We start from the raw sequence: 22,606 nt of genomic DNA, 5'->3' as shown, positions 1-22,606 counted from the left end.
CAGTCAGAAGAAACCGTCGCACGACGACTGTTCTTATCCTTTCACCAACTCTTCAAATTTCAAAGATTCAAAAAGATTCGAAAAGTAAGCGGGAAAAACCCCTTACCCTGGCTATCCAGTTGACCGTAAGACGGCTGCGGGTACAGTGTTAAGGCAAAACCCTTCACATACCTAGCACCCGCAGGGAACAGAGGCCAAGAATACCCAACTATGAAGTCGGGTGCGGGTACAGTGTTAAGGCAAAACCCTTCACATACCTAGCACCCGCAGGGCACGGAAACCGGAAAAACCCAACTATGAAGTCGGGTGCGGGTACAGTGTTAAGGCAAAACCCTTCACATACCTAGCACCCGCAGGGCACGGAAACCGGAAAAACCCAATTATGAAACCGGGTGCGGGTACAGTGTTAAGGCAAAACCCTTCACATACCTAGCACCCGCAGGGAACGGAAACCGGAAAAACCCAATTATGAAGCCGGGTGCGGGTACAGTGTTAAGGCAAAACCCTTCACATACCTAGCACCCGCAGGGAACGGAAACCGGAAAAAACCCGACTATAAAGCCGGGTGCGGGTACAGTGTTAAGGCAAAACCCTTCACATACCTAGCACCCACAGGGAAGTGAAGCCGAGAAAATCTTGGCATTCCACCCAACTACAAAACGGGCACAGGTACAGTGTTAAGGCAAAACCCTTCACATACCTAACACCCGTAAAAAGTCATACCTCGGCACCCAATTGTAAGTCGGGCGCGGGTACAGTGTTAAGGCAAAACCCTTCACATACCTAGCGCCCGCAGGGGATTAAACGCCAGGAACACCTCGGCAACCATAAGTCAGGCGCGGGTACAGTGTCAAGGCAAAACCCTTCACGCACCTAGCCCTGCAGGGATTTAACGCCAGGGATACCTTGGGAGTAAAGTAACTAATAAGATGAAGTGCGGGTACAGCGTCAAGGCAAAACCCTTCGCATACCGAGCACTCCATGGGAATTGAAACCAAGAAGGATCTTCTGGGCCATGCTTGCAGAAACGGGATTAACATCCCCGCATAGCGGGAACGTCAAGAACTAGATTGTTTGAAACTTCAGGATGGAATTGGTGGTTATAACATGATTGATCACTATGTTCAAAACCACCAAGACCTCATGGAGAATCTACACAAAAGGTTCTAAACGCTCCTGACTTGCGGGGAGGTTACAGACCTATCCGCATCATCCCAGAGATCAAGCAGAACATTGGGAAATTCTGCGTGACATTGGGAAACCCGTGGGTAAGACTTCCCGCGGAAAACCCATAAAACTAAACCCTTTTCAAAAACCCCTAGCTTAAGTCCAAAAGTTCACCTCACTTTATTAAACATTCATGAGAAGAACATTGGACTGGGGGGGGGGGCTTGAAGAGGTAGGTCCCAGCAGAGGTGGTTAGGACCCGCAAGACTTCCTTAAAAGGAGACGTCTGCGCAGTTGAACACGCAAGACTCCTTAAACGGACGTCTGCGTTGTTGAACCCGCAGACTTCTCCATAGGGACGTCTGCGCCGCGACCTACCAAACCCGCAGGACCCACCACGCTCAGAGTTGTGACGACCTCACATGCGGTACGCAAGCTGGTCCCGCAGGAAATGCCTCCCTATGGTTTCCAAGTATCCGCCTGTTCCCGCAGGTGCGGATACCCGCCATTAGGGACTGGCCACCCGCGCAGCATGGCTACACGTATAAGGCTCAAACTCGTAATAATTCAGTAGTCACCTGAAGAAGGAATGAGCAAAGCCGGGAACATTCCCGCATAAAGGCGGGAGGGGGAAAACTCCCGCCTAAATGAGCCAGTCCGTATAATAATGGAGGATCTTTTGTGTGATACCTGACGAGGTATGGACAAAAGATCTGACCAACGATACGACAGCTCACTGACAGCAGCATGGCAGACAACACGCCACAGCACTGTGACCAATAGCCGCCGCCTGCTCACCAACTCCTGTCATACCACGTGCCTAGCCTGTAGTTGGTGGAAAAGGAAAAGTGAACAGCACGCCTGGTCACTGTCAGCCGCTGCCTATCCACCAATTACCAGCAGAGCACGTGTGTAGGCCACAGTTGGCAGAGTAGTAGGCCGGCTTCGGCTATAAAAGACATCAAATGGTATTATCATTTCATCATCTAATATCTTGTATAATTTACCTGATAACTGCTCTAGCATTAATAATATACTTTTATATTCAAAGAGTAATATAGACTGATTCTCACGCCGGAGGGTGGTCACAAGGAGGAACCCCCCCCCCCTTTCTTAGTGACGAGCTCACGGTGTCTGTTTTGCAGGTTATCGGAAGAACCATCTTGCCGGAATTAACCCCTCGTGGGAAACGTCTATCTAACCCTCAGGTTACTCGTAATCTGTCGGGGTTCGACCGGTGTTTCTTCAGGTGGGTTGGTCTTCATTTGTTTCAATAATGGTGGGTTGAGCTTCATTTGTAGCGGAATTGAAAGTTGGCCTCACAATTTCGATGCATGGGGAAGCGTGGGTGTCTGATTATTTGTTTTCCTTTTATTACCTGTTACTGGCTCTTCATCATAAAGTGACGCATTTGGCTATTCAAACACATCAACCTTCTCATACTTAGAGTTGTCTTCAAAAGGAAACTTTTCTTCATAGAATTTTACATCACGCGAAACTATGATTTTCTTAGTTTCAATATCAAGAATCTTGTAACCTTTCGTATCTTGAGGATATCCGAAAAAGACACCGGGCGTCCCCCTCATTTAAAATTTATCTCCTTTGGTGTTCGTGTTTGGATAGTAAGTAAGACAACCGAGTACTCTCATGAAGTCATAATCAGGAGGGCAAACGATTGATTAAAAACCAACTCAAAAGGGGTTTTGTTATCGACAACATTTGAGGGCAAACGATTGATTATGTATGTGGCGGTTAAAATACACTCTCCCCAAAATCGTTTCGGTAGTTTTGCTTCAAATCTCAGGGAGCGTGCGACAAATGTCTATGTATTCGCTCAACGGCCCCATTTTGTTAAGGGGTGTGAGGACAAGTAGTTTCAAGGAGGATTCCCCGTTCATTATAGAAAGACAACTTGTCGTTTGACACGAACTCCCCACCATTGTCGCATCTTATTTTCTTAACTGGCCTTTCAAATTGAGTATTTACCATTTGACAAAAATTCTTTAAACATTTTCTTGCTTCGTGTACTTTAAAAGGTATATCCATTTTGCTCTACTATAATCATCCACAATTGTTAAAAAGTAGGTGGCTCCCGAAAAGGAGGGTGTGCGGTATTTTCCCCAAACGTCACAATGAATCAATTTGAAACAAGTATTTGTTTTTGTAGTACTATACTCAAAAGGAAGCTAGTATGTTTGGCTTTATCACACGAATCACAAAATTTGTTTAAAGAAGTACCTTTGAGAAAAACAAGTTCATAAAGTTTATCATTGGAGGCATGCCCCAACCTTTCATGCCGTGTTCCCAGTAATCATCATAGCTTTCCTCTAACTGTCCCCCATCTCCATACGGTATAAACCTTTCTTGCATTTACCCACACCAATCAACTTCCTCGTGTGGAGTTGCTGCATGACACAAAAGTCGGGAAAAAAGGTAACCGCGGATTGAAGATCATTAGCCAATCGGCTAACCGAAAGGAGATTACAAGTAAAATCGGGTACAAAAAGGACCCCTTTCATTCTAGTCCCCCTTCCAAAACATAATCACCTCTTCCCATTACGGGAATAGCGTCACCATTTGGAATAATAACCGGCCTTTCATTTGGGTTTGTGGTTTTATTTTCAAGTATATTGTCTATGTGAGTAATGTGCTCGGTGGCTCCCGAGTCGATTACCCATTCATTTTCTTGATCTTTATTGCCTGCCATGTTAGCAACTTGTGGCATATCTTCTTTGAGATTGTTTTGATTAAAATGTTTCAAAAACAATTCATATTGTTTTTGTGTCAAACCTGGTAGGGGACAAGAATCAGTCCTAATTCGTGCTGCCCTTGGTATTTCTTCACCGTGTCTGGTGTTGAGTACGGTTTCGTTCTTCCTGTTAGTTTCACACTTGTCGCCCGCCATGAAGAAGGGAAAGGAGGCTGCAAAGTTAGGGTTTGGGGATATGATTTTGAAACCGCTCTGATACCATATGGAAATTGGTAATCAAAGCATACTATGTCTATTATTCAATCTTACTCAATAATAGCCATAGAGTATTTATAACAAAGAACCAAAAAAAATAAGGAAAGGCCAAAACAATAGCCGTAAATGATGGAGCAGAATATGGCCAAGATTGGGTGAAAGATAATGATGGAAAATAATAACTCCAATTAAATGTTTATTTGTAGGTTATTAAACGCGTACAACTTTGGAAACTCAAAACAAAATTTTAATATTAGAATCCTATTATCAATGGAGTTGGTGACCTATTGGTAAGAACAAAACCTTTAAAATACTAAGGGGTTGGCTTAGGTTAAGGGGTATACACCCCTCAACACCATTCTCCTCAGTACTCACGTCTGCGTCACGTAAGCTTTTCTCTTGTCATTCACCACCCTTCAACCAAGGGTATACATCCTTTCCCTCCTTCTTCATTTTGTATTTTTATTTTTATTTAATACAATTTATTTATTTATTTAACATTTTAATTTAATAGTAACTATCAATAATTTTAACTTTTCAATATTTTTATTATATTAATATCACTATTATTAATTATAAAAAAGTAAAAAAAAACATATATAAAATGGAAAAAGATAAGATACAAATGAATACAAAAATGAGAAGTATGAGAAGTATTTGTGACCACATAAAAACCCCTAAAAAATCATAATTCAAATATAAATAGAAAACGAAAAAATTTAAAAAACTAAAATGTTTACCCCGTCATTCATGTTAAAAAAAAACCGCCAAAAAGACACGATGCCGAAAAAAAGGCACAACGACGAAAATAAACAAAAGACACAATTAACTAAAAAAAGATACAATAAATTGCAAAATATAACAATGTTGAGTTATATAACACAGTATCAAGGATAAAAGACACAATCAATGATTAAAATAAACACAAAACACAATGATAAAAAAAAGACACGATGATATTTTTCCTTCAGCATTATTTTTTTTTCTAAGAACGAGGAAGACAGTCGAAACATTTTTGTGTTTTTACTTTTTTGTTTTTTTTATTAAATTTTGAGTTATGATTATGTTATTAATTTTTTTATCTTTTTGAGTGATTTTTTTATGTGGCTACAAATACTTCTCATCCTTCTCGTTTTTGTCCCCCTTTGTAGAATAACTTAACCCATATAAAATACCCTTTTTAACTTCATATTCAACCTATAATCTCTCAACCACCACCGACCTCCCAATCACCACCATCTACTTCCCACTTCTTCCCAAAATCGTAGAGAGAGGGAATGAAAAAAAAAACAAAACAAAAGGAAATTGCAGCTCTTGCCGCATGACCAGTGTGAGAGCAGTCATAAGCACCCTGCCACGCGTGACGAGGGTATGAATGGGGTGGTGTTCCACTGATAATACTCTTCCGTGATGATGCTGCCACGTTTGCTTCCACATCGGACCCCTCACTGGTGTGAGGGGTGTATACCGGTCGGCCTTAGAGTCTCTCAATCAATTTACTGATTCAGCATCACATTGACGTAGTCAACAGTGATTGACTCGGAGTCTCTCAACCATTCATACGTCTTCCTGATTTAGCACTTATTGGCACAGAGGCCACCAAATAGCCCCGATTAACATATAGTTGAACCATAATTATTTTAAAATACTGTAAAAGTTTCTAAAAATTAAACTAGAAACATTTTAAAATCAGCGTAATGCATAACAAATGATGAGAGAAATAGCACTCCATTGTAGCCTTACATTAAGCTATTGTGTCTTTACAAATTATGGGGTTGTTTGGTAATCTAATGCGGTACCATTAAATGACTCCAACCATTAAAAGGTGTTTTAAAGTGAATCAAACACATCATACCTCTTAGTGATTTAAAGATAACCTTTTAATAAGATAATTAAGAGGCTACCAAACAACTCATACAACACACTTGACTACAACCTTAAAAAAAAAAAAAAAGGGATCCCAACATCAAGTTCCCGAATAATTTGTCTGATGATATTAACTTGAAATGGGCGTCTAGCTTGTCGCATATAAATCTAGTATATAACAAGAGGGTCAATTCTAAGCTAAGCAAATGTTTTCCATAAAACTATAATTTGGTTTGTTCCAACAAAGCAAGTGTTGTACAACTGCAATGGCATATATAACATGCATATTTAACCCCTTGTACAATTACACTTGGCCCATGCTTAACCATCATCCTTTTTAATGTGCACATACTCTCGTTGAAATACAACATGTGTAGGCTCAAGAATTAGTCAAACATTCATACTCCAGAGCAAACAAAAAACGGGGCAGGGGTGCATGAATAGGAGTATCAATATCATGTATTCTAATTGATATACAGACCAGTTAGTTATAAAAATGATAAATTTATTATTTTGAAAGAAGATAAAAAAGATAGATGCATTCTATGCAATAAATAATAAAAAAAGTTAAAGTGATTTTTGAAGCTATCAATATTAATTAGGCTGTGCGAAGTGGAGAGCGGGCAGGTTCGTCCCCGTCAGAAGCACCATCCCAGGTATCTGGTTTAGGCACGGTGAAAACCAACGCCGATCATGATAGCCAATCCAATGTCAAAGAAGAAATGGAAGTATTGGGTAACGAATTTTGGGTGGAGGGAAATTTTAAGATAAGATGAAATGAGAACATCGTCCCATCTCAACTGGAGACGAAGCAAGATGAAATTTCTACTTCAAAATGAAAAAACCACTATCACAAGCCTTATTAATTAGAACGGGTACCATGTACAATTGTTTTTCCTTCAAAATCATTTCACTCTATGCTTCACATTTTTATTTTTTTAAGTTTTACTATTTAATTAAAAAAATCAAAATAATCCACAAAACATAAAAAGTGCTTTCGTATTTTGTTTTGAATTACACATCTAAATTTAAATTTTCATATTATTTATAACGTCAACTGATCTAACCAATGAACTAATATAAGTTTAAATTTCTATATTATTTATAACGTCATCCGATCCAACCAATGAACCAACACCGTATAGTTCAATTACAAAAACGTGGAACACAAACATAATACACATCAAAATTAAAAATGGTAATACATAAATAATTTTAAACCTTGACATGATATCATATGAGCGTCGGCGAAGTAAACTCAGAGTCAATGCTACAGTTAAGTTAATATTTAGAAATCATCATTGACGCCATCTGGTCCTCTCAGGAGCTGTTGCCTTCATTTCATTTCCCCTATATATACTCCTTCCAAGGTGGCACTACTTTCTCTAACTCTACCTACACCACCATCATGGGCAACTGCCAAGCCATTGATAATGCAAGTCTAGTAATACAACACCCAAACGGTAAAGTTGAGCGGTTGTATGCCGCCATCTCCGCTGCCGAGGTTATGAAGCTTAATCCCGGTCACTATGTGGCTCTCCTCCTTACTACCACCTTATATTCTTCCCGGACTCCGGCCACCGCAGCTCCGGCGAAAATAAATTACTCCGGCGCCGGTGTTAACACCAACGCCCAGCCTCTCCGTGTTACTCGGATCAAGCTTCTCCGGCCTACTGAGAGTCTTAACGTTGGTCATATTTATCGGCTCATCACCACCCAAGGTGTGTTATTATTTGTGAAAGTAAATCATCTAACTACGAATATATGTCTTCAAAAATCAAAATAGTCATTTTAATTTATATGTGAATTTAACGTAATCGTCTTTAACTTTTGTATCTTTCTAATAAACTATGTGATTGACTGACGCTTTTTAGCGTGGTGGATTTTCATCTGGCACGAAATAACTAATTTCTACAAGATGAAAATCTGACACGCTATTTCAAATATTGACGTGCCCGTCATAAGAGGGTGTCCTCGGTAAAGGTTTCTGTTTGGCTTAAACAATTTCTTTTACAAAATAGGTAAAATAATATTTTATAAAGCTAAAACTTTTGATTCTTTTGTCAAAACTTGATGCGTGGTGTAGCAGGTTATGCCATTAAAGCTTCTGTTTGGCTTAAACAATTTATTATGAAAAAAACAATATATATATATATATATATATATATATATATATATATATATTTTATAAACTAAAACTTATGGTTATTTTTTCTCAAATGGTATTTTTATTTTAAAAAATATAAAATTTAAGCCTTAAATTTTCATTTTGTTGATTTCCCCTTGATATTATTCTCCAAATTTTATTTTAATTAAAATATTTTTCAGAGGTAATGAAAGGATTAATGGCAAAGAAAAACGGAAAAATTAGTGATTATATGAAGAAACCAGTGTCTGCTGAAGAACTAGCCGGAAGAAGTGTACCGGCGGCTGTAAGATCTAATCATCATTCGGAAAGAACACACCACCACCAGGTTTGAATCAGAACTAAATCATTAATCCTATGTATCATATTCAAGAAACCTTTTGTACTAATAATGGACTTGATTTCTATGCAGATGAAGAAATCGGAGAATAACCGGAGGACGGCGGCTCCGGCTCCGGCGCCGGCGAACTCGTTGGCGGCTGCATTCAAGCCAAGAGGATGGCACCCATCGTTAAACAGTATCTCAGAGGCATCAAGCTAGCTTAACAATAATCAAATTGCACTGTTAATATTGACCCTTATGATGAATTTTTAGTAATGGTTTCAGTTTTTGTATGAATCCTGTAGGATTATCATAATTAATGGTTACAGTTTCTTGAAAAGTAGATTTTGGTGTTCTTTTTTATTTTTTAACAACCAACGAATAATGATCGTCTACTCGGGATCACTTAATCGTAAAAGGCAACCTTATACATCCGTGATACAAACACCGATGGCTATTTCAACCCCACTATCTTCAGTTTGGTGGAAAAACATAGGTTTAGATTCGAATTTAAGACCTTAGAGTCTGAGCCAAATCTTCACTTTCTCTCCATTATCAGTCTAGCAAAAACCCACTAGCAATTTTAGTGCTCTTTGTTTTTTGGTTTCAAATGAGTTTTTTTTTTTGGTTAACTGCTTTTAAATGGGTGTTTGGGATTGCTTATTTTCACCATATTATAACTTATAAACTTTTTGAAAAGTAATAAGGTGTTTTTGAGATTATTTATATTGTGAGAGGAAAAGTTTCATAAGTTACACTTTTGTAACTTATTAACTTAATAAAAAGTTATAAGAAGGTAAAATAAAGAATCCAAAACACCCCTTAAGTTGGCTTTTTTTTTAAGATGAGAAACTTATGGTGAGAACTAGTTGTCTTTTTTAAATGATAAATAATGTTACAATAGCAAATAATGTTGTATCTATAGTTCGGGAAAAATAATAATGTTGTATTAATTTTATAAAATTTTAAAATATAAGATATGTTACATTTAAGGTTCTTTTAAGAAAATTAGGAAAGCAATTATTGATTATTCACTTAATCTGCTCAGAAGTACAATTCTATTACAAATATGTACGAACTAGACTATTATATGTTTGTTTTATATCAACAAGACAATATTAAATGTTCAATAATCTACTTGTGCACTCAAGTCTTAACACTATTATAGCATACTTTATTGTATCTATTATGCCAATATTAAATGTTCAATAAACTATTAGTAAACCTAACACTGATACCGGCACATTTAATAATGATAATGTGTGTTAGTAACAGCTGTTCAGGTTTTATAAATGTTTGTTTAACGTCGTTTTGAACCACGCCCAATACTTGAGTAAGTTTTCTTAGACGAGATGACAACTATACATACTAATTTTGACGTTAAGAAAAAATGTTTGTTATAATCCTAAATCCTAACTAATAAAGTAACATTTTGTATATAAAACTTTCAAATATCACAGTGGAATATAATCCTAATAAAGTAACGTTTTGTATATAAAAGTTTCAAGACAGAATTACAAATTTTGTTCTTTAAACATAGCTGATTTATGAATCATATCCTTTAAAAAGTTTACTTTCAATCTCTGTCTTTTAAATGACAAGTTGCCTCGCTTTTTGTCCTTTACGTTAACGATCATCCAAAAGATCAGTTAACTTTTGACATGTGACAAGCACATGAGGGCATAAAGATAAATTTACTTTATCAAACTACAATTAAAAAATTAATAACACGGCATATTAATAAAAAAAATTAAACAAATAACACCGCTTAGTTTTTATTCTGGCAACCTCCATCTCTTTTCAAATTTAGGATTTTTCCTTTCAAACTTGATTAAGCTAAGGGAGGTTACAGACGTACTGTTGCTCAATAATCTTAGCTTTATGGTTCCATCTTCAACATTAGTCTACAAAACAGATTTGGCGAATAAGCAGGCAAAAGGAGTTGGCGATGTCCGATTGCGGGTTGTTTAAAGCAGGTGGCGGAGACGATGATAAGGAAAATTTTTGTTGGTCGAAAGCCTACGGCAGTGGGGATTAAAATGATGGCGGAATCGAGGGAGCAAATGGCTAAGAAGTAGAGGGCAACGGGGACGGTGGTGTTTCTGGCGTCGGTTGTAGGCGAGGTTATGGTGGCTGCTATAGGCAGCCGGAAAAACTAATTGTGGTGGTTGTGGCTGTTTGCAGATATGAAGGTGGTGTTGATAATGGAGGTAGGTTAATTTTAGTGTTGATGGTGAAAGAGACGAGTGTAGGTTTAGATGAAGATGATGGTGTTTGGGTCCAATATTTTTATTTAATATATTTTATAAAAATAATGTGTATATGGTGTTTAAATTACTTTAATGCCCTCATGTGTTTGTCACATGTCAAGATCTAGCTAACTTTTTGGATGACCGTTAACGTAAAAGACAAAAAACGAGGCAATTTGTCATTTAAAGGACAGAGGTTGAAAGTAAACTTTTTAAAAGATATAATTCATAAATCAGCTATGTTTAAAGAACAAAATTTGTAATTCTGTCAAGTTTCAAATATCATATTGGAACAAGTATTTTAACTTGTGACATATGATGAACGTTAACCTAGAAAAGGCATCTACATTTCTGGACAACTCGACAACCTTTTTACTTAATCTGGTTGCATTATTTTTGCCTTTTCCTATTTTACATCTACTATTAATTAAGCCACAAATTTTTGTACAAAACCTAACCGGACAACTTTACTTAAAAGTTGTCATTGGCATGCAACTCCTTTCAATGTGTAATATTAAAAAATATATATATATATATAGAAAAATCACTTAATCAAAACGATTGATCTTTACTTGTTTAGGAAAAACTGATTTTTTTCATTCAAAATGATCATTTTACATGAGTTAAGGTTAAGGAGCCCGTATGTAGGGATGTCATTATAATGCCATAATGCTAATGATGTTGATTTCTCCTTTATTACAAATATTATCAAGGTAAATTTTATGTGATTGGCAAATAAGGCGACGTATATAATGTTACCTAATAGACGCAACATGTCATATTTATATACACAGAGTATTTTATGGCCATCCGCATCTGTAGTGATCTAATACCGAATTTAATCACAAAGAAGCTACGACACATACAAACAACTTAAGAAAAGATCGTGATCGGTCAGATTGTGACTTCACCATTTTGGTCCACTTGATGGTCCAAAAGTTCCCCATTTAAGTATTGGAATATAAACTTTCTAAACCTTTTATTTTGATTCTTTTCGTATGTAAATTGTGTTAATGTAGATATTCTACCATCACACGATAACATAGAATGTTGGAATCAATTACTTAACATTTTGGTTTTGAATTCTAAAATTTTAATTCGAACAGCTCAAAAGAACTGTTACGAGTATATACTAAAGCATTCATTTGTAAGTTTGAAAGGATTATGCATCGATACTAAGCTCTCTCGAAACATAAGTTTATCATTTAGAGAGTCGGAAACCGCAAGAACTTTTCTTTTCAACTTAGTTTACTAATCATGCGATCTTGAAGACTAACATTCAAACTCAAATTCCCATGCACCGTATGTTAATAACATATTCAATTATTAAGCATAAGTATGATTGTGGTTCAAGTGTTGTTGGAGGGTGAACACATGCATGGATGCATGCTTGTAAACATATTCAAGTACCAAACATGGGGCGGGCTAAACAAAAGCAAACATTTGAACCAGATTGTAGACAAAAAGTAAAAGCATTGACCAAACATCATTCATATGTTTTCTTTCTTTTTTCTTTTTTCGTCCATTCCAACGTCTAGCAACTTAAAAGGAGAGAGGACCAAAAATGGCCTAAAACAATTTTCTACGTGAAAAGTTATGATTATATGAGTTCATTTTAGGTGACTTTTTCACCATTAAACTCATATGTTAATTTTCTCTTAAGCCTGTTCTTTCTCCATTTTGAATTTGTTAAAATTGGAACGCAAATCTCTTCTTCATTACACACCAAAGAAGCAATATCAAAGAATGAATTAAGAATGAAAACATTTCACTCTCCAAGATTGGATTCATGAATATTACAATGAAGAACCGTCCTTTAGATTTACCTTAAATTGCAGGTAATAACAAATAATGCCCTTTATTTGAAAAGTTGTAACTTATTAGATCTATTTCATTATCCGGCGTAACCCTTTTAGTTCATGATGTGTGAATATCTGGGGGCAGTGCCCCCGGTTGCAGGGTCCTAGGGGCGGCAACCCTTAGCAGGGTCCAAGGGGCATAGTCCCTTGCGAAAAATCCGGTTTGGAATCGAGTCAATGCAAAGATCTTAAGGTTCAAACCGGATAAAAAATGACCACCACAGGGGTGATACCAACGAAAAATCTACCAAGGGATTGATTCCTGCAAAACGGGTCTCATCACTGGGGTCAACTTCAATTAATAATTTTAAATTTAAAGACTTGCACAATACTTGAGCCACAAGGAGATTGATAAAATGCTTAAGAGAAGTTGCTTGATAGTTTGATGGACTTATCACACATCCACCATGAAAACAATTGAAACAGGCTCTATGGTAAGCAGTTCCATCAACACCGACCTGTAAACAAACATCTATGATCAGAGTCCACAACTCTTCCTTCTCAAGTTCATTATTTTGTAAGTAAAATTAAGACACTAGATGCACTTTTATGGAGATTGTACGCCAACCCTTTTTTTTTTTGGTGATTATGGGCCAATTCATGTTGCATTTTTATGATAACACATGTTAAAAGAAACTAGTGATAAAGAAAACAAATGATCCAAATCTTCCTACATGATTGCAACCTTCTAAATTGTTTTATGTTTAAAAAAGTTACATTTTATAATTATTAATTAATATACCCTTTTAATCATAATAATGCATTGCTACTTGATTCAAATTCCCAGTCATTTTAAACGGTTGATAAAAAAAATGTGGTTGCAAAATCACCCCCTCAAAGGAGCTATAGATACGCAGATGCAAGAAACATGGTGAAACAAAATATTGCATTTTAGAGGGGTCAGTTTCGACCCATTTAGATATAGATTGGTCTATTTGGGTTAAACCAAACAAAAACGAAACTAAAAAAAGGGACAAAAACGAAACAAAAAACCAAAAACGAGTCCAGAATCGACCAAAAAGAAGCCAAAACCCAACTCGTCATGTGTGAAAACTCGTGTTGGCTTGAAACCTGAACCGAACCCGTTCCAATCTCAAACCCGTTTCATGCCGAAACCTGTCTCGTGTGGAAACCCGTTCTGACCCGAAACCTGCCACATTTTCTTAGGACACTAACCCACATCGACCCATTTCTTTGAATATGTCGACTCATTTTGACCCGAAAATAACAAGAGGAAATTTCAAATGACCTATTTTGACCCATTTAGTTAAAATCTCTAACCCAAACCAACCCATTTAATTTTTAAAACAACTCAAATTGACCCATTTGAAATGGTTTGGATCAAGATTGTTGTTGAAAAGAATCAAAAGAAGAAAAGATTGTGAGATCAGTCAAACATCATCTCCCGAAATAGATACAATCACAACTAATTTACAGCCATAAGTTTTTCTTTCTATAATTAGTTTTTCCTATAATTGTGTTTATATCCTGTTATACGTAGATGCTATGTATTATAAATTGGGATCTTCCCTTCATTGTATGATACACCAGAAAATATTATCAATTCAATTCAATGAATTCAACTTCACTAATTCTCAACATGGTATCAAAGCGGTGAGACGATCCGCGAAAACCGTTTTTTCTTTTCATCCCGTTTCTTATTCATCGTCATGTCTGAAGGCGGTGGGGATGATCTCTCAATCCAACTCGCAAACCTGCTCAAAAACAATCTCAACACCCAAAATCAAAACTCAAAACAAACCCTTTCTGATAGCTTGAAGATTAGCCTCAAACTTAATAGTCAGAATTATGCCCTATGGGCTCAAATGATTCGAGTCGCCATAGGTGGAAAATCCAAAGGTCTGTTAAACCACCTCTCAGGAGAACCTGCACCACCAAACCCTACCGATGACCAATATGAGCAGTGGGAACAGGACGATTTAGTCGTTTTCTCTTGGCTCATACAAAACATAGAACCGGCTTTAGCAAGTAACCTCACCGAGTTTCCCACAGCAAAAGCATTGTGGGACGCCTTGGTGGTCACGTACAGTAGTTGGAAAGGCAAACTACAAACCTTTGATTTACATGTCAAAGCAAACGATTTCAAACAAAACGGTTCACCCCTTGAAGACTTTTGGATTACTTTGCAAGGTATATGGGGCGAGATCAATTGGAGAGACCCAAATCCGATAACATGTGCAGTTGACATAGCAACATACAATAAGATTAGGTCAGAACAAAAGTTGTTTCAATTTTTAAATGCCCTTGACCGTCAGTTTGACCCTGTAAAAAGGGAGATTCTTCGATGGGATCCACTACCCTCGGCAGAGGGAGCCTACGCGGCTGTTAGGAAAGAGATGGCACATCAAGGGATCCTCGGAACCATCTCCGGATCATCCTCACAGCTCGGCATGGCGGCAGGACTAGTTGCCGATGGATCCACAAAAACTGATGGTCTAGGGCTTGCTACGAAAGGGCATCCTCGCCGGCAAGACCTCACCGGGAAATCATCATCCCAAATTGATAAATCAAGGCTAAAATGCACCCATTGTGGTATGACAAAGCATACTAAAGATCAATGCTTCTAATTAGTTGGTTACCCCGAATGGTGGGCCAATGGCCACAAGAAACCAAACTCGCAAACCAGACAAGAAGAGGCCGCCGCCATAGGCAGCGCGCACGTCGCCGGCAGCAGCCGTAAAATGCAAAATGGAACCGGTGGTGAAGGGGGAGTTGCATCTGACAAAGACGGTGCAGGTAACGGTTTGAGTGTTTAATCTCAAACCCTTTTATGTCAAACCATTTTTTGAACCCTCAAATTCTAGAACAGTCACAACATACCCATGAATATTTTGGAATTGCAAATATAGTACAAAATAACAATAAACAAAATAATGAGTGGATCTTTGATTGTGGGGCCACCGATACAATGACATATGATTTATCCGACATTACCTCTGTCCATAAACCGGGAAAATCTTATATTCAAACCGCAAACGGGGGGGGGGGGGGGGGGGTTATACGCGTAAAAGGGAGAGGAACGATTGAAATATCTCCAACAATGAAACTTCCCAACTGTCTCTTTGTTCCGTCTTTATCACACAAGCTCCTGTCGGTTAGCCATGTGACGAAGGAGCTTAACTGTACGGTCCTAATGCATCCAACTTTTTGTATTTTACAGGACATCAGGACTGGGAAGATCATTGGGCGTGGCACTGAACGGAGTGGATTGTATTATGTGGATGAGGTGACTCGAAGTGGTACTGTGATGCTTGTGTTGGACTCGATATGCCCAAGACATATATTATTATTGATGTGGCTAGTATGTCATAATCCAAGTCGGGTCATACCCAATAACAAGCTAGACAAACACCAACTATATTTGTTTATATATGATATGATCATAAGTAAATAAATATTAACACTTGCCTTATTTGGAACGGGGTTTCTAAATACATTGTACTTGTGAAAAGAATAGATCATACGGATGATTTATACTTTGATAGAAAGAGCATTCCATAGTGTTATTTAAATGGTTAAATAACAATATGTGAAAATAGTTACCAAGCATGTTACCTATATTGTGTTATGTTTATTTTTGAAAATAACACAATTGAGTTTTATGATATAAAATATACATATATATATATATATATATATATGAAAATGAAATGGGTGAGAGGGTCCCCCTCCCCTCTATCTTTCACTCTTCATTTTTTATTATTATTTATATGTTAGTGGGTACATGCATAACATTTGATTGGGTGTCTTGGAGGTGGCTCTTAAAAGACTCTCATCTCTCCTGTTTCTCTTAGAACAACACAAGTAACAAAAATCCCTCTCAACTCTTCCTTTCTCTCCCAATTTCGGCCAAAGGAGAAGAAGAACAAGGAGGTGATTTTTCAAGTGCAAAATCATAGCTAAAGGTGTGTTGTTGGAGCTTGGGGTATGCAAGCTTGAAAAGCATCTCTATTGAAGCTCTAGCCTTTCTTTCATCATCTCTTTCAACCCGTTTTGATTCTTATTGAAAGGTATATTGATATGCATGAACTTATAGTGTCATGCATGTGTTTGATAGTATTTATTTCGTATTTGGATCCGGGTTTGGGTTTTGCATGTGTAAAATTGGTTTTATGCATATCAAATTAACAAGATTTAAAACTTATATCCAATGCGTTTTCTGGTAAAATTTGGATTTTATCACTTTGATAATCTTGTTAAAACCCAACAATGGCATCAAGAGCCGCTTATACGGATGCATGCTTCATTAGACCCAAAAATTTTTGAGTTTATGGTGGGGTTTTACCATATGGCCGAAAATTTTGGGGGTTTTGGTTGCCCCATGGTTTTCCAAGGTTATACTTTACATGCATGTGGTAATCTTGAAAAACTAAGTCATTTGGATGATTATTTTGTGTTGTTTGAACAAAACCCGGAACTTTCGGTTTTTGTTTGTTTTGGCCGAAAGTTTCAATGGTAAAGGGGAACCATTTGGGTCTTGTATTATTGCATATTTGGATATGTAATAGATATTCATAACCTAGCCATGACCTTGTGTTTGGTTGAATGTTTGTGTTGATTGTTTGTTCATTCGATATCGTTGTAATATTTATTTGGGTTTGTAATCTATTTATTCATTTCAATTGGTTTGTAATAATAAGTAGATTAGATGCATTTCTTTTACTAGAAAAATGTATTAGGATATATTTTGTAAAAGAAGATGCAAGGAAGGAAGCCCAAATAAAATGATGGAGACCACAACACGGGGGGTGAACACTTGGAGCATTTGGATGCGGGATCAAGTGGGAGTTCATCGACACAAGCGCATCTCCTTTTGAGTCCCTTAGGAGAGACCTTTTGACACACTTGTCTTCGGTCAACAAGTGTGGTCAACATTAGGAGGCTTTGGTTATGAACATGTGGTTGTGTGTATTTTATGCTTGCATGGTTGATTTACTTTTGTTTGTGTTATTGCAATGTGGTTTGCTAACAACTTAAAATCAACAACTAGTATAAAATTGATTCCTAAGAAATCGTTAGGTAATAAAAATGGGTTTTATTAAAGGCTAATGATTTCATAATAAAATGAGTTTTAATAATAGGAACTTTGAGAATGGGTTTTTCAAATAAGTAGCATACATTTGAATGCATGCAAATGAAAGGTACAAAGTTTTCCAATCTAGAATTTAGAAAACTAAAAATCCCTTTTATAAAATAAGTTGAACACCATCCTTTTATACGACACTCGAATCACTTGGGAACTCGGTGTGGGATAAAGATCACCTAACCGCATTAGAGGAAACTTGTGAGTTGACGTGCGTTTGCCACATTTGTGGGATAAAGGTCACCTAACCACTTGTATGTGTAAATTCACACGTGTGTGTAAGTAGGACGACTTAAATTGGAAACCATGTGAATAGGGTCACCGAAGCATGGCGTACAATGGTGTTGATGGGATTAAACATGCCAACTAAGCATGAGATGCTTAACCGATCCCATAAAACTAGAAGTTGCTAAGGGTTGCGATCGTCAAACGTTGACTACCTTGTTAATTTAAATAGTGGGATAAAGGTCACCTAACTACTATTTGAATGTAACGTTGGGTTCTAGATGTTAATCATTAATTGTCTTGGAGACAAAAAGGGTATGAACGATTAAAATAATTGATATCGATAATACTAAAATTGAGCTTTGTTATGTTTGTAGATGGCCGCAATCAACAATCCACCTAACGTTATTATTCCACCCGTAAATAACCTATCACTAAGATCTATTCTCGATAAGGATCGTCTAAACTATACCAACTTTATGGATTGGTATCGAAACTTGAGAATCATTCTCAAGCAAGAAAAGAAATACTACGTATTAGAAGATCCAATTCCCGATGAACCTAGCATTGATGATGCCGAAGACCATAACAATTGGGTTAATCACAATGAGGATTCGGTGCAAGTTTCTTGCCTCATGTTGGGAACTATGATTCCCGAGACTCAAAAGGATTTTGAACTTCATGGGGCATACGACATGATCACCCAAGTTAAGGAAATGTTCCTTACACAAGCTAGGGTGGAACGCTTCGAAACGGTTCGAGCGCTTCATGCATGTCGTATGGAAGAAAACCAATCGGTCTCATCTTATGTACTTAAGATGAAAAGCCATATTGATCGTCTCGAGTGCCTTAATTGTCGTGTCCAAACGAGTTAGCCACGAATTTGATCCTAAATGGCCTAACTAAAAGGTTTGAGACATTTGTTATGAATTATAACATGAATGGATGGGACAAGAGCATTGGTGAGCTTCACACAATGCTTAAGACGGCCGAGACAGGAATGGGTAAAAAGGTTTTACCCGTTCTCACGATCAATGAGGGAGGCAATAAGAAAAGGCATCACCCGGAACCCAAGGTAAAGGTTGCCAAAGGTAAGGGACAAGTCAAGGGCAAGTTCAAGGGAAAGGCTAAAGTGGAACCTCCCAAACCAAAGAAGCTAAAGATTAGCTCGGAGGATCCATGTTTTGGATGTGGGGAGATTGGGCTGTGGATGAGGAATTGTCCAACCCGTCTCAAAGAGTTGAAAGCTAAGAGGGATGCGAGGAAAACCTCGGGTACAACTTTCATGATTCATATTGATCTTAATCTTATTTCTTCTAACACATGGGTATTGGATACCGGATGTGGAACTCATATTTGCAATTTATTGCAGGGGTTCAAGGGAAATGAAGGATTAAAGAAAGGAGATATTAGTCTCTTCATGGGCAACAGAGCAAAGGTTGTTGTCGAAGCCCGAGGAGACTATACATTGAAGCTTCCAAATGGTTTGGAAGTTATTTTGAAAGATGTTTTGTATGCTCCTAATTTGACTAGGAACATTATTTCCGTTTCTTTGTTAAGACAATATGGTTATGATTTTAAGTTTATGAATGATGGTATTTGTGTTTTCATGGATAATGTCTTTTATTTTAAAGCAATGTCGTCTAATGGTATTTATGAATTAGTTCATGATAACACATCCTATGATAACATGTTGTACCAATCAAGCACCAAGAAACTCAAAATGGATTTGAGTAAGACTTATCTTTGGCATTGTCGCCTTGGTCACATAAACAAAGACCGCATACATACACTTCAAAAGAATGGTCTTTTGGAATCAAGTGAAGATGATTCATTTGATAAGTGTGAGTCTTGTTTACTTGGGAAGATGACCGAGGACCCCTTTAGTGGAACAAATGAAGGGGCAAAAGACTTATTGGGTATCATACATTCGGATGTATGTGGTCCTTTTAAGACAATGACAAGGAATGGTGAAAGATACTTCATTACTTTTATCGACGATTATAGTCGTTATGGGTATGTGTACTTGTTAAGACACAAAGATGAAGCCTTTGAAATGTTCAAAGTCTTCCAAAATGAAGTACAAAATTAACTCGATAAAACCATCAAAGTACTTCGTTTGGATAGAGGAGGTGAATACCTAAGTGATGCTTTTCGTGATCATCTTAGGAGTTGTGGGATCATCTCACAACTTACTCCACCCGGAACACCACAACACAATGGTGTGTCCGAAAGGAGGAATCGAACTCTATTATATATGGTTCGATCTATGATGGCTAGAAGCACATTGCCTCTATCATTTTGGGGTTTCGCTTTGCTCTTCGCGGCCCGTATTCTAAATATGGCCCCAACCAAGAAAGTGGACAAAACACCTTATGAAATATGGAATGGAAGGGTTCCATCATTATCATATTTAAAGGTATGGGGTTGTGAGGCTTATGTCAAAAACAACACCCAAAACAAACTTGAAAGTCGATCCACTAAGTGTATCTTTGTAGGATATCCCAAGGACTTTATGGGATATTATTTCTACAACCCAACTGAGCAAAAGGTGTTCGTTGCTCGAAAGGCCGAGTTCATGGAAACTTAGTTCCTTATGGAAGGTACTAGTAGAACGGTGGAACTCGAGGAGGATCGAGAACCACAAGCCGATACACGTTTGGTTGATACTAGCACTCAATAAGAGGTTGTTGAGAATGATCAAATGGTTGATCAAGACACACAAAACGTTCGCAAAAATCCGGTAGGATTAGTCATCCACCCGAAAGATATGGTTTCCTCATGGATGGATGATATGTGGTCGATTCGGATGAACCTACCATGTATCGTGATGCAATGTCACAATCCGATTGTGACAAATGGCTAGAGGCCATGAACGTTGAGATGCAATCCATGCATGACAACCAAGTATGGGATTTGGTTGTACCACCTCTTAATTCCAAACCGGTTGGAAGTAAGTGGGTTTTCAAGAAGAAAACTGATATGCATGGAAACTTGGATACTTATAAAGCTAGACTTGTAGTAAAAGGTTTCACTCAAACTCAAGGGGTTGACTATGATGAAACTTTTTCTCCCGTAGCAATGCTAAAGTCTATTAGGATATTGTTTTCCATAGCCACACATTATGACTATGAGATATGGCAAATGGATGTCAAAACCGCTTTCCTAAATGGGCATCCTGAGGAAGATGTCTACATGGTTCAACCCAAAGGTTTTGTCGATCCATAACATCCTAATAAAGTATGCAAGTTAAAGAAATCAATCTATGGATTGAAACAAGTATCTAGAAGTTGGAATCACCGTTTTGATGAAGAAGTTAAGAAATTTGGGTTCATCAAGAATGGTGATGAAGCTTGTGTATATAAGAAAGCTAGTGGGAGCATTATTGCCTTCTTAGTATTGTATGTTGATGACATACTACTATTTGGGAATGATATTCCAACCATGGAGGGTGTAAAAGCATGGCTTGGAAGTTGTTTTCCAATCAAGGATCTTGGTGAAGCCGCCTATATTTTGGGAATAAAGATCTATAGGGATAGATCAAGGTGGTTGATAGGTTTAAACCAAAGTGCATACATTGACAAAATCTTAAGGAGGTTCAAGATGGAGAACTCTAAGAAAGGTTTGGTGCCTATTCAAAGAGGAACGATATTGAGTGCATCTCAATCTTCAAGCTCGAAGGAAGAGCAAGATAGAATGAATGGGATCCCATACACATCGGCTATTGGATCCATCATGTATGCAATGGTATGTACTAGACCGGATGTATCATGCGCTTTAAACATGACAAGTAGATTCCAACATAATCCGGGAAGTAGCCATTGGATGGCGGTTAAGAGTATATTGAAATACCTTAGAAGGACTAAGGACATGTTTCTAATATACGGTTCGGGTGAGGGAGGAACTCATTGTAAAGGGTTACACGGATGCGAGTTTCCAAACCGATCGAGATGATTCTAGATCACAATCGGGATATGTTTTCATTATGAATGGTGGGGCAATCTCTTGGAAGAGCTCAAAGCAAGACGTGGTAGCATTATCCATCACGGAATCGGAACACATCGCCGCCTCATTGGCAGCTCAAGAAGCTGCGTGGATTAGAAAATTCATTGTCGACCTAGGGGTAGTCCGTACCATTCAGGACCCTCTAGAGATCTTTTGTGACAACGAGGGTGCGATTGCTCAAATCAAGGAACCTCGTGCACATCAAAAGACGAGGCACATTGAGCGGAGGTTCCACTACATAAGGGATGAAGTTGAGAAAGGAAAGATATGTATTCGCAAAGTTCACACCGATCAAAAAATTGCGGATCCACTCACGAAGCTCCTTAAAAGGCCAAAGCATAAGGGTCATACTTGTGCCTTAGGACTTCGATATTCTAGTGATTGGATATGATCGAATTTTGTATTTGGATATCGGAACAATTGTTATTTTGACTTATTCATATGATTATGGTTTATGATTATAATATTTTGAGTTATGTTCCATTTTAGCATGTTTAAATCCGTGAATACGTTACTTATTCTAAATGTCCGTAGTCGTTCGTATTTGTGGAAATAAATATGAAGGTAAGACTATTATGAACGTGGATTGGTAGATATTCATGGGATATGAATATAGAGCAAGGTTTGTTGCCAAGGTTCATAGATATTTATGGGTTATAAATATTGGACTGACCCGCTCTCAAATGTTACTACATGGA

At 37.6% G+C, this 22,606-nt stretch overlaps 1 protein-coding gene across 1 annotated transcript; it reads left to right on the top strand.

Moving 5' to 3' along the window:
- The first annotated feature begins 14,244 nt into the window (after positions 1-14,244).
- LOC143548334 (uncharacterized) lies at positions 14,245-15,162 on the top strand. Its single transcript, XM_077039532.1, has one exon. The coding sequence runs from the start codon at positions 14,245-14,247 to the stop codon at positions 15,160-15,162; it is 918 nt and encodes a 305-aa protein (XP_076895647.1).
- Positions 15,163-22,606: the final 7,444 nt, after the last annotated feature.

The sequence above is a fragment of the Bidens hawaiensis genome, unplaced genomic scaffold (genome assembly GCF_021521415.1).
Source record: "Bidens hawaiensis isolate Kalapana, Puna unplaced genomic scaffold, B.hawaiensis_p1.1 tig00015054_1, whole genome shotgun sequence".
Taxonomy (NCBI): domain Eukaryota; kingdom Viridiplantae; phylum Streptophyta; class Magnoliopsida; order Asterales; family Asteraceae; genus Bidens; species Bidens hawaiensis.
This window is presented reverse-complemented; position numbering and strand designations above follow the sequence as displayed.

What these genes read in the sequence shown, in the direction of transcription:
- LOC143548334 (XM_077039532.1), top strand. Translation starts at nt 14,245, where the DNA reads ATGTCTGAAGGCGGTGGGGATGATCTCTCAATCCAACTCGCAAACCTG.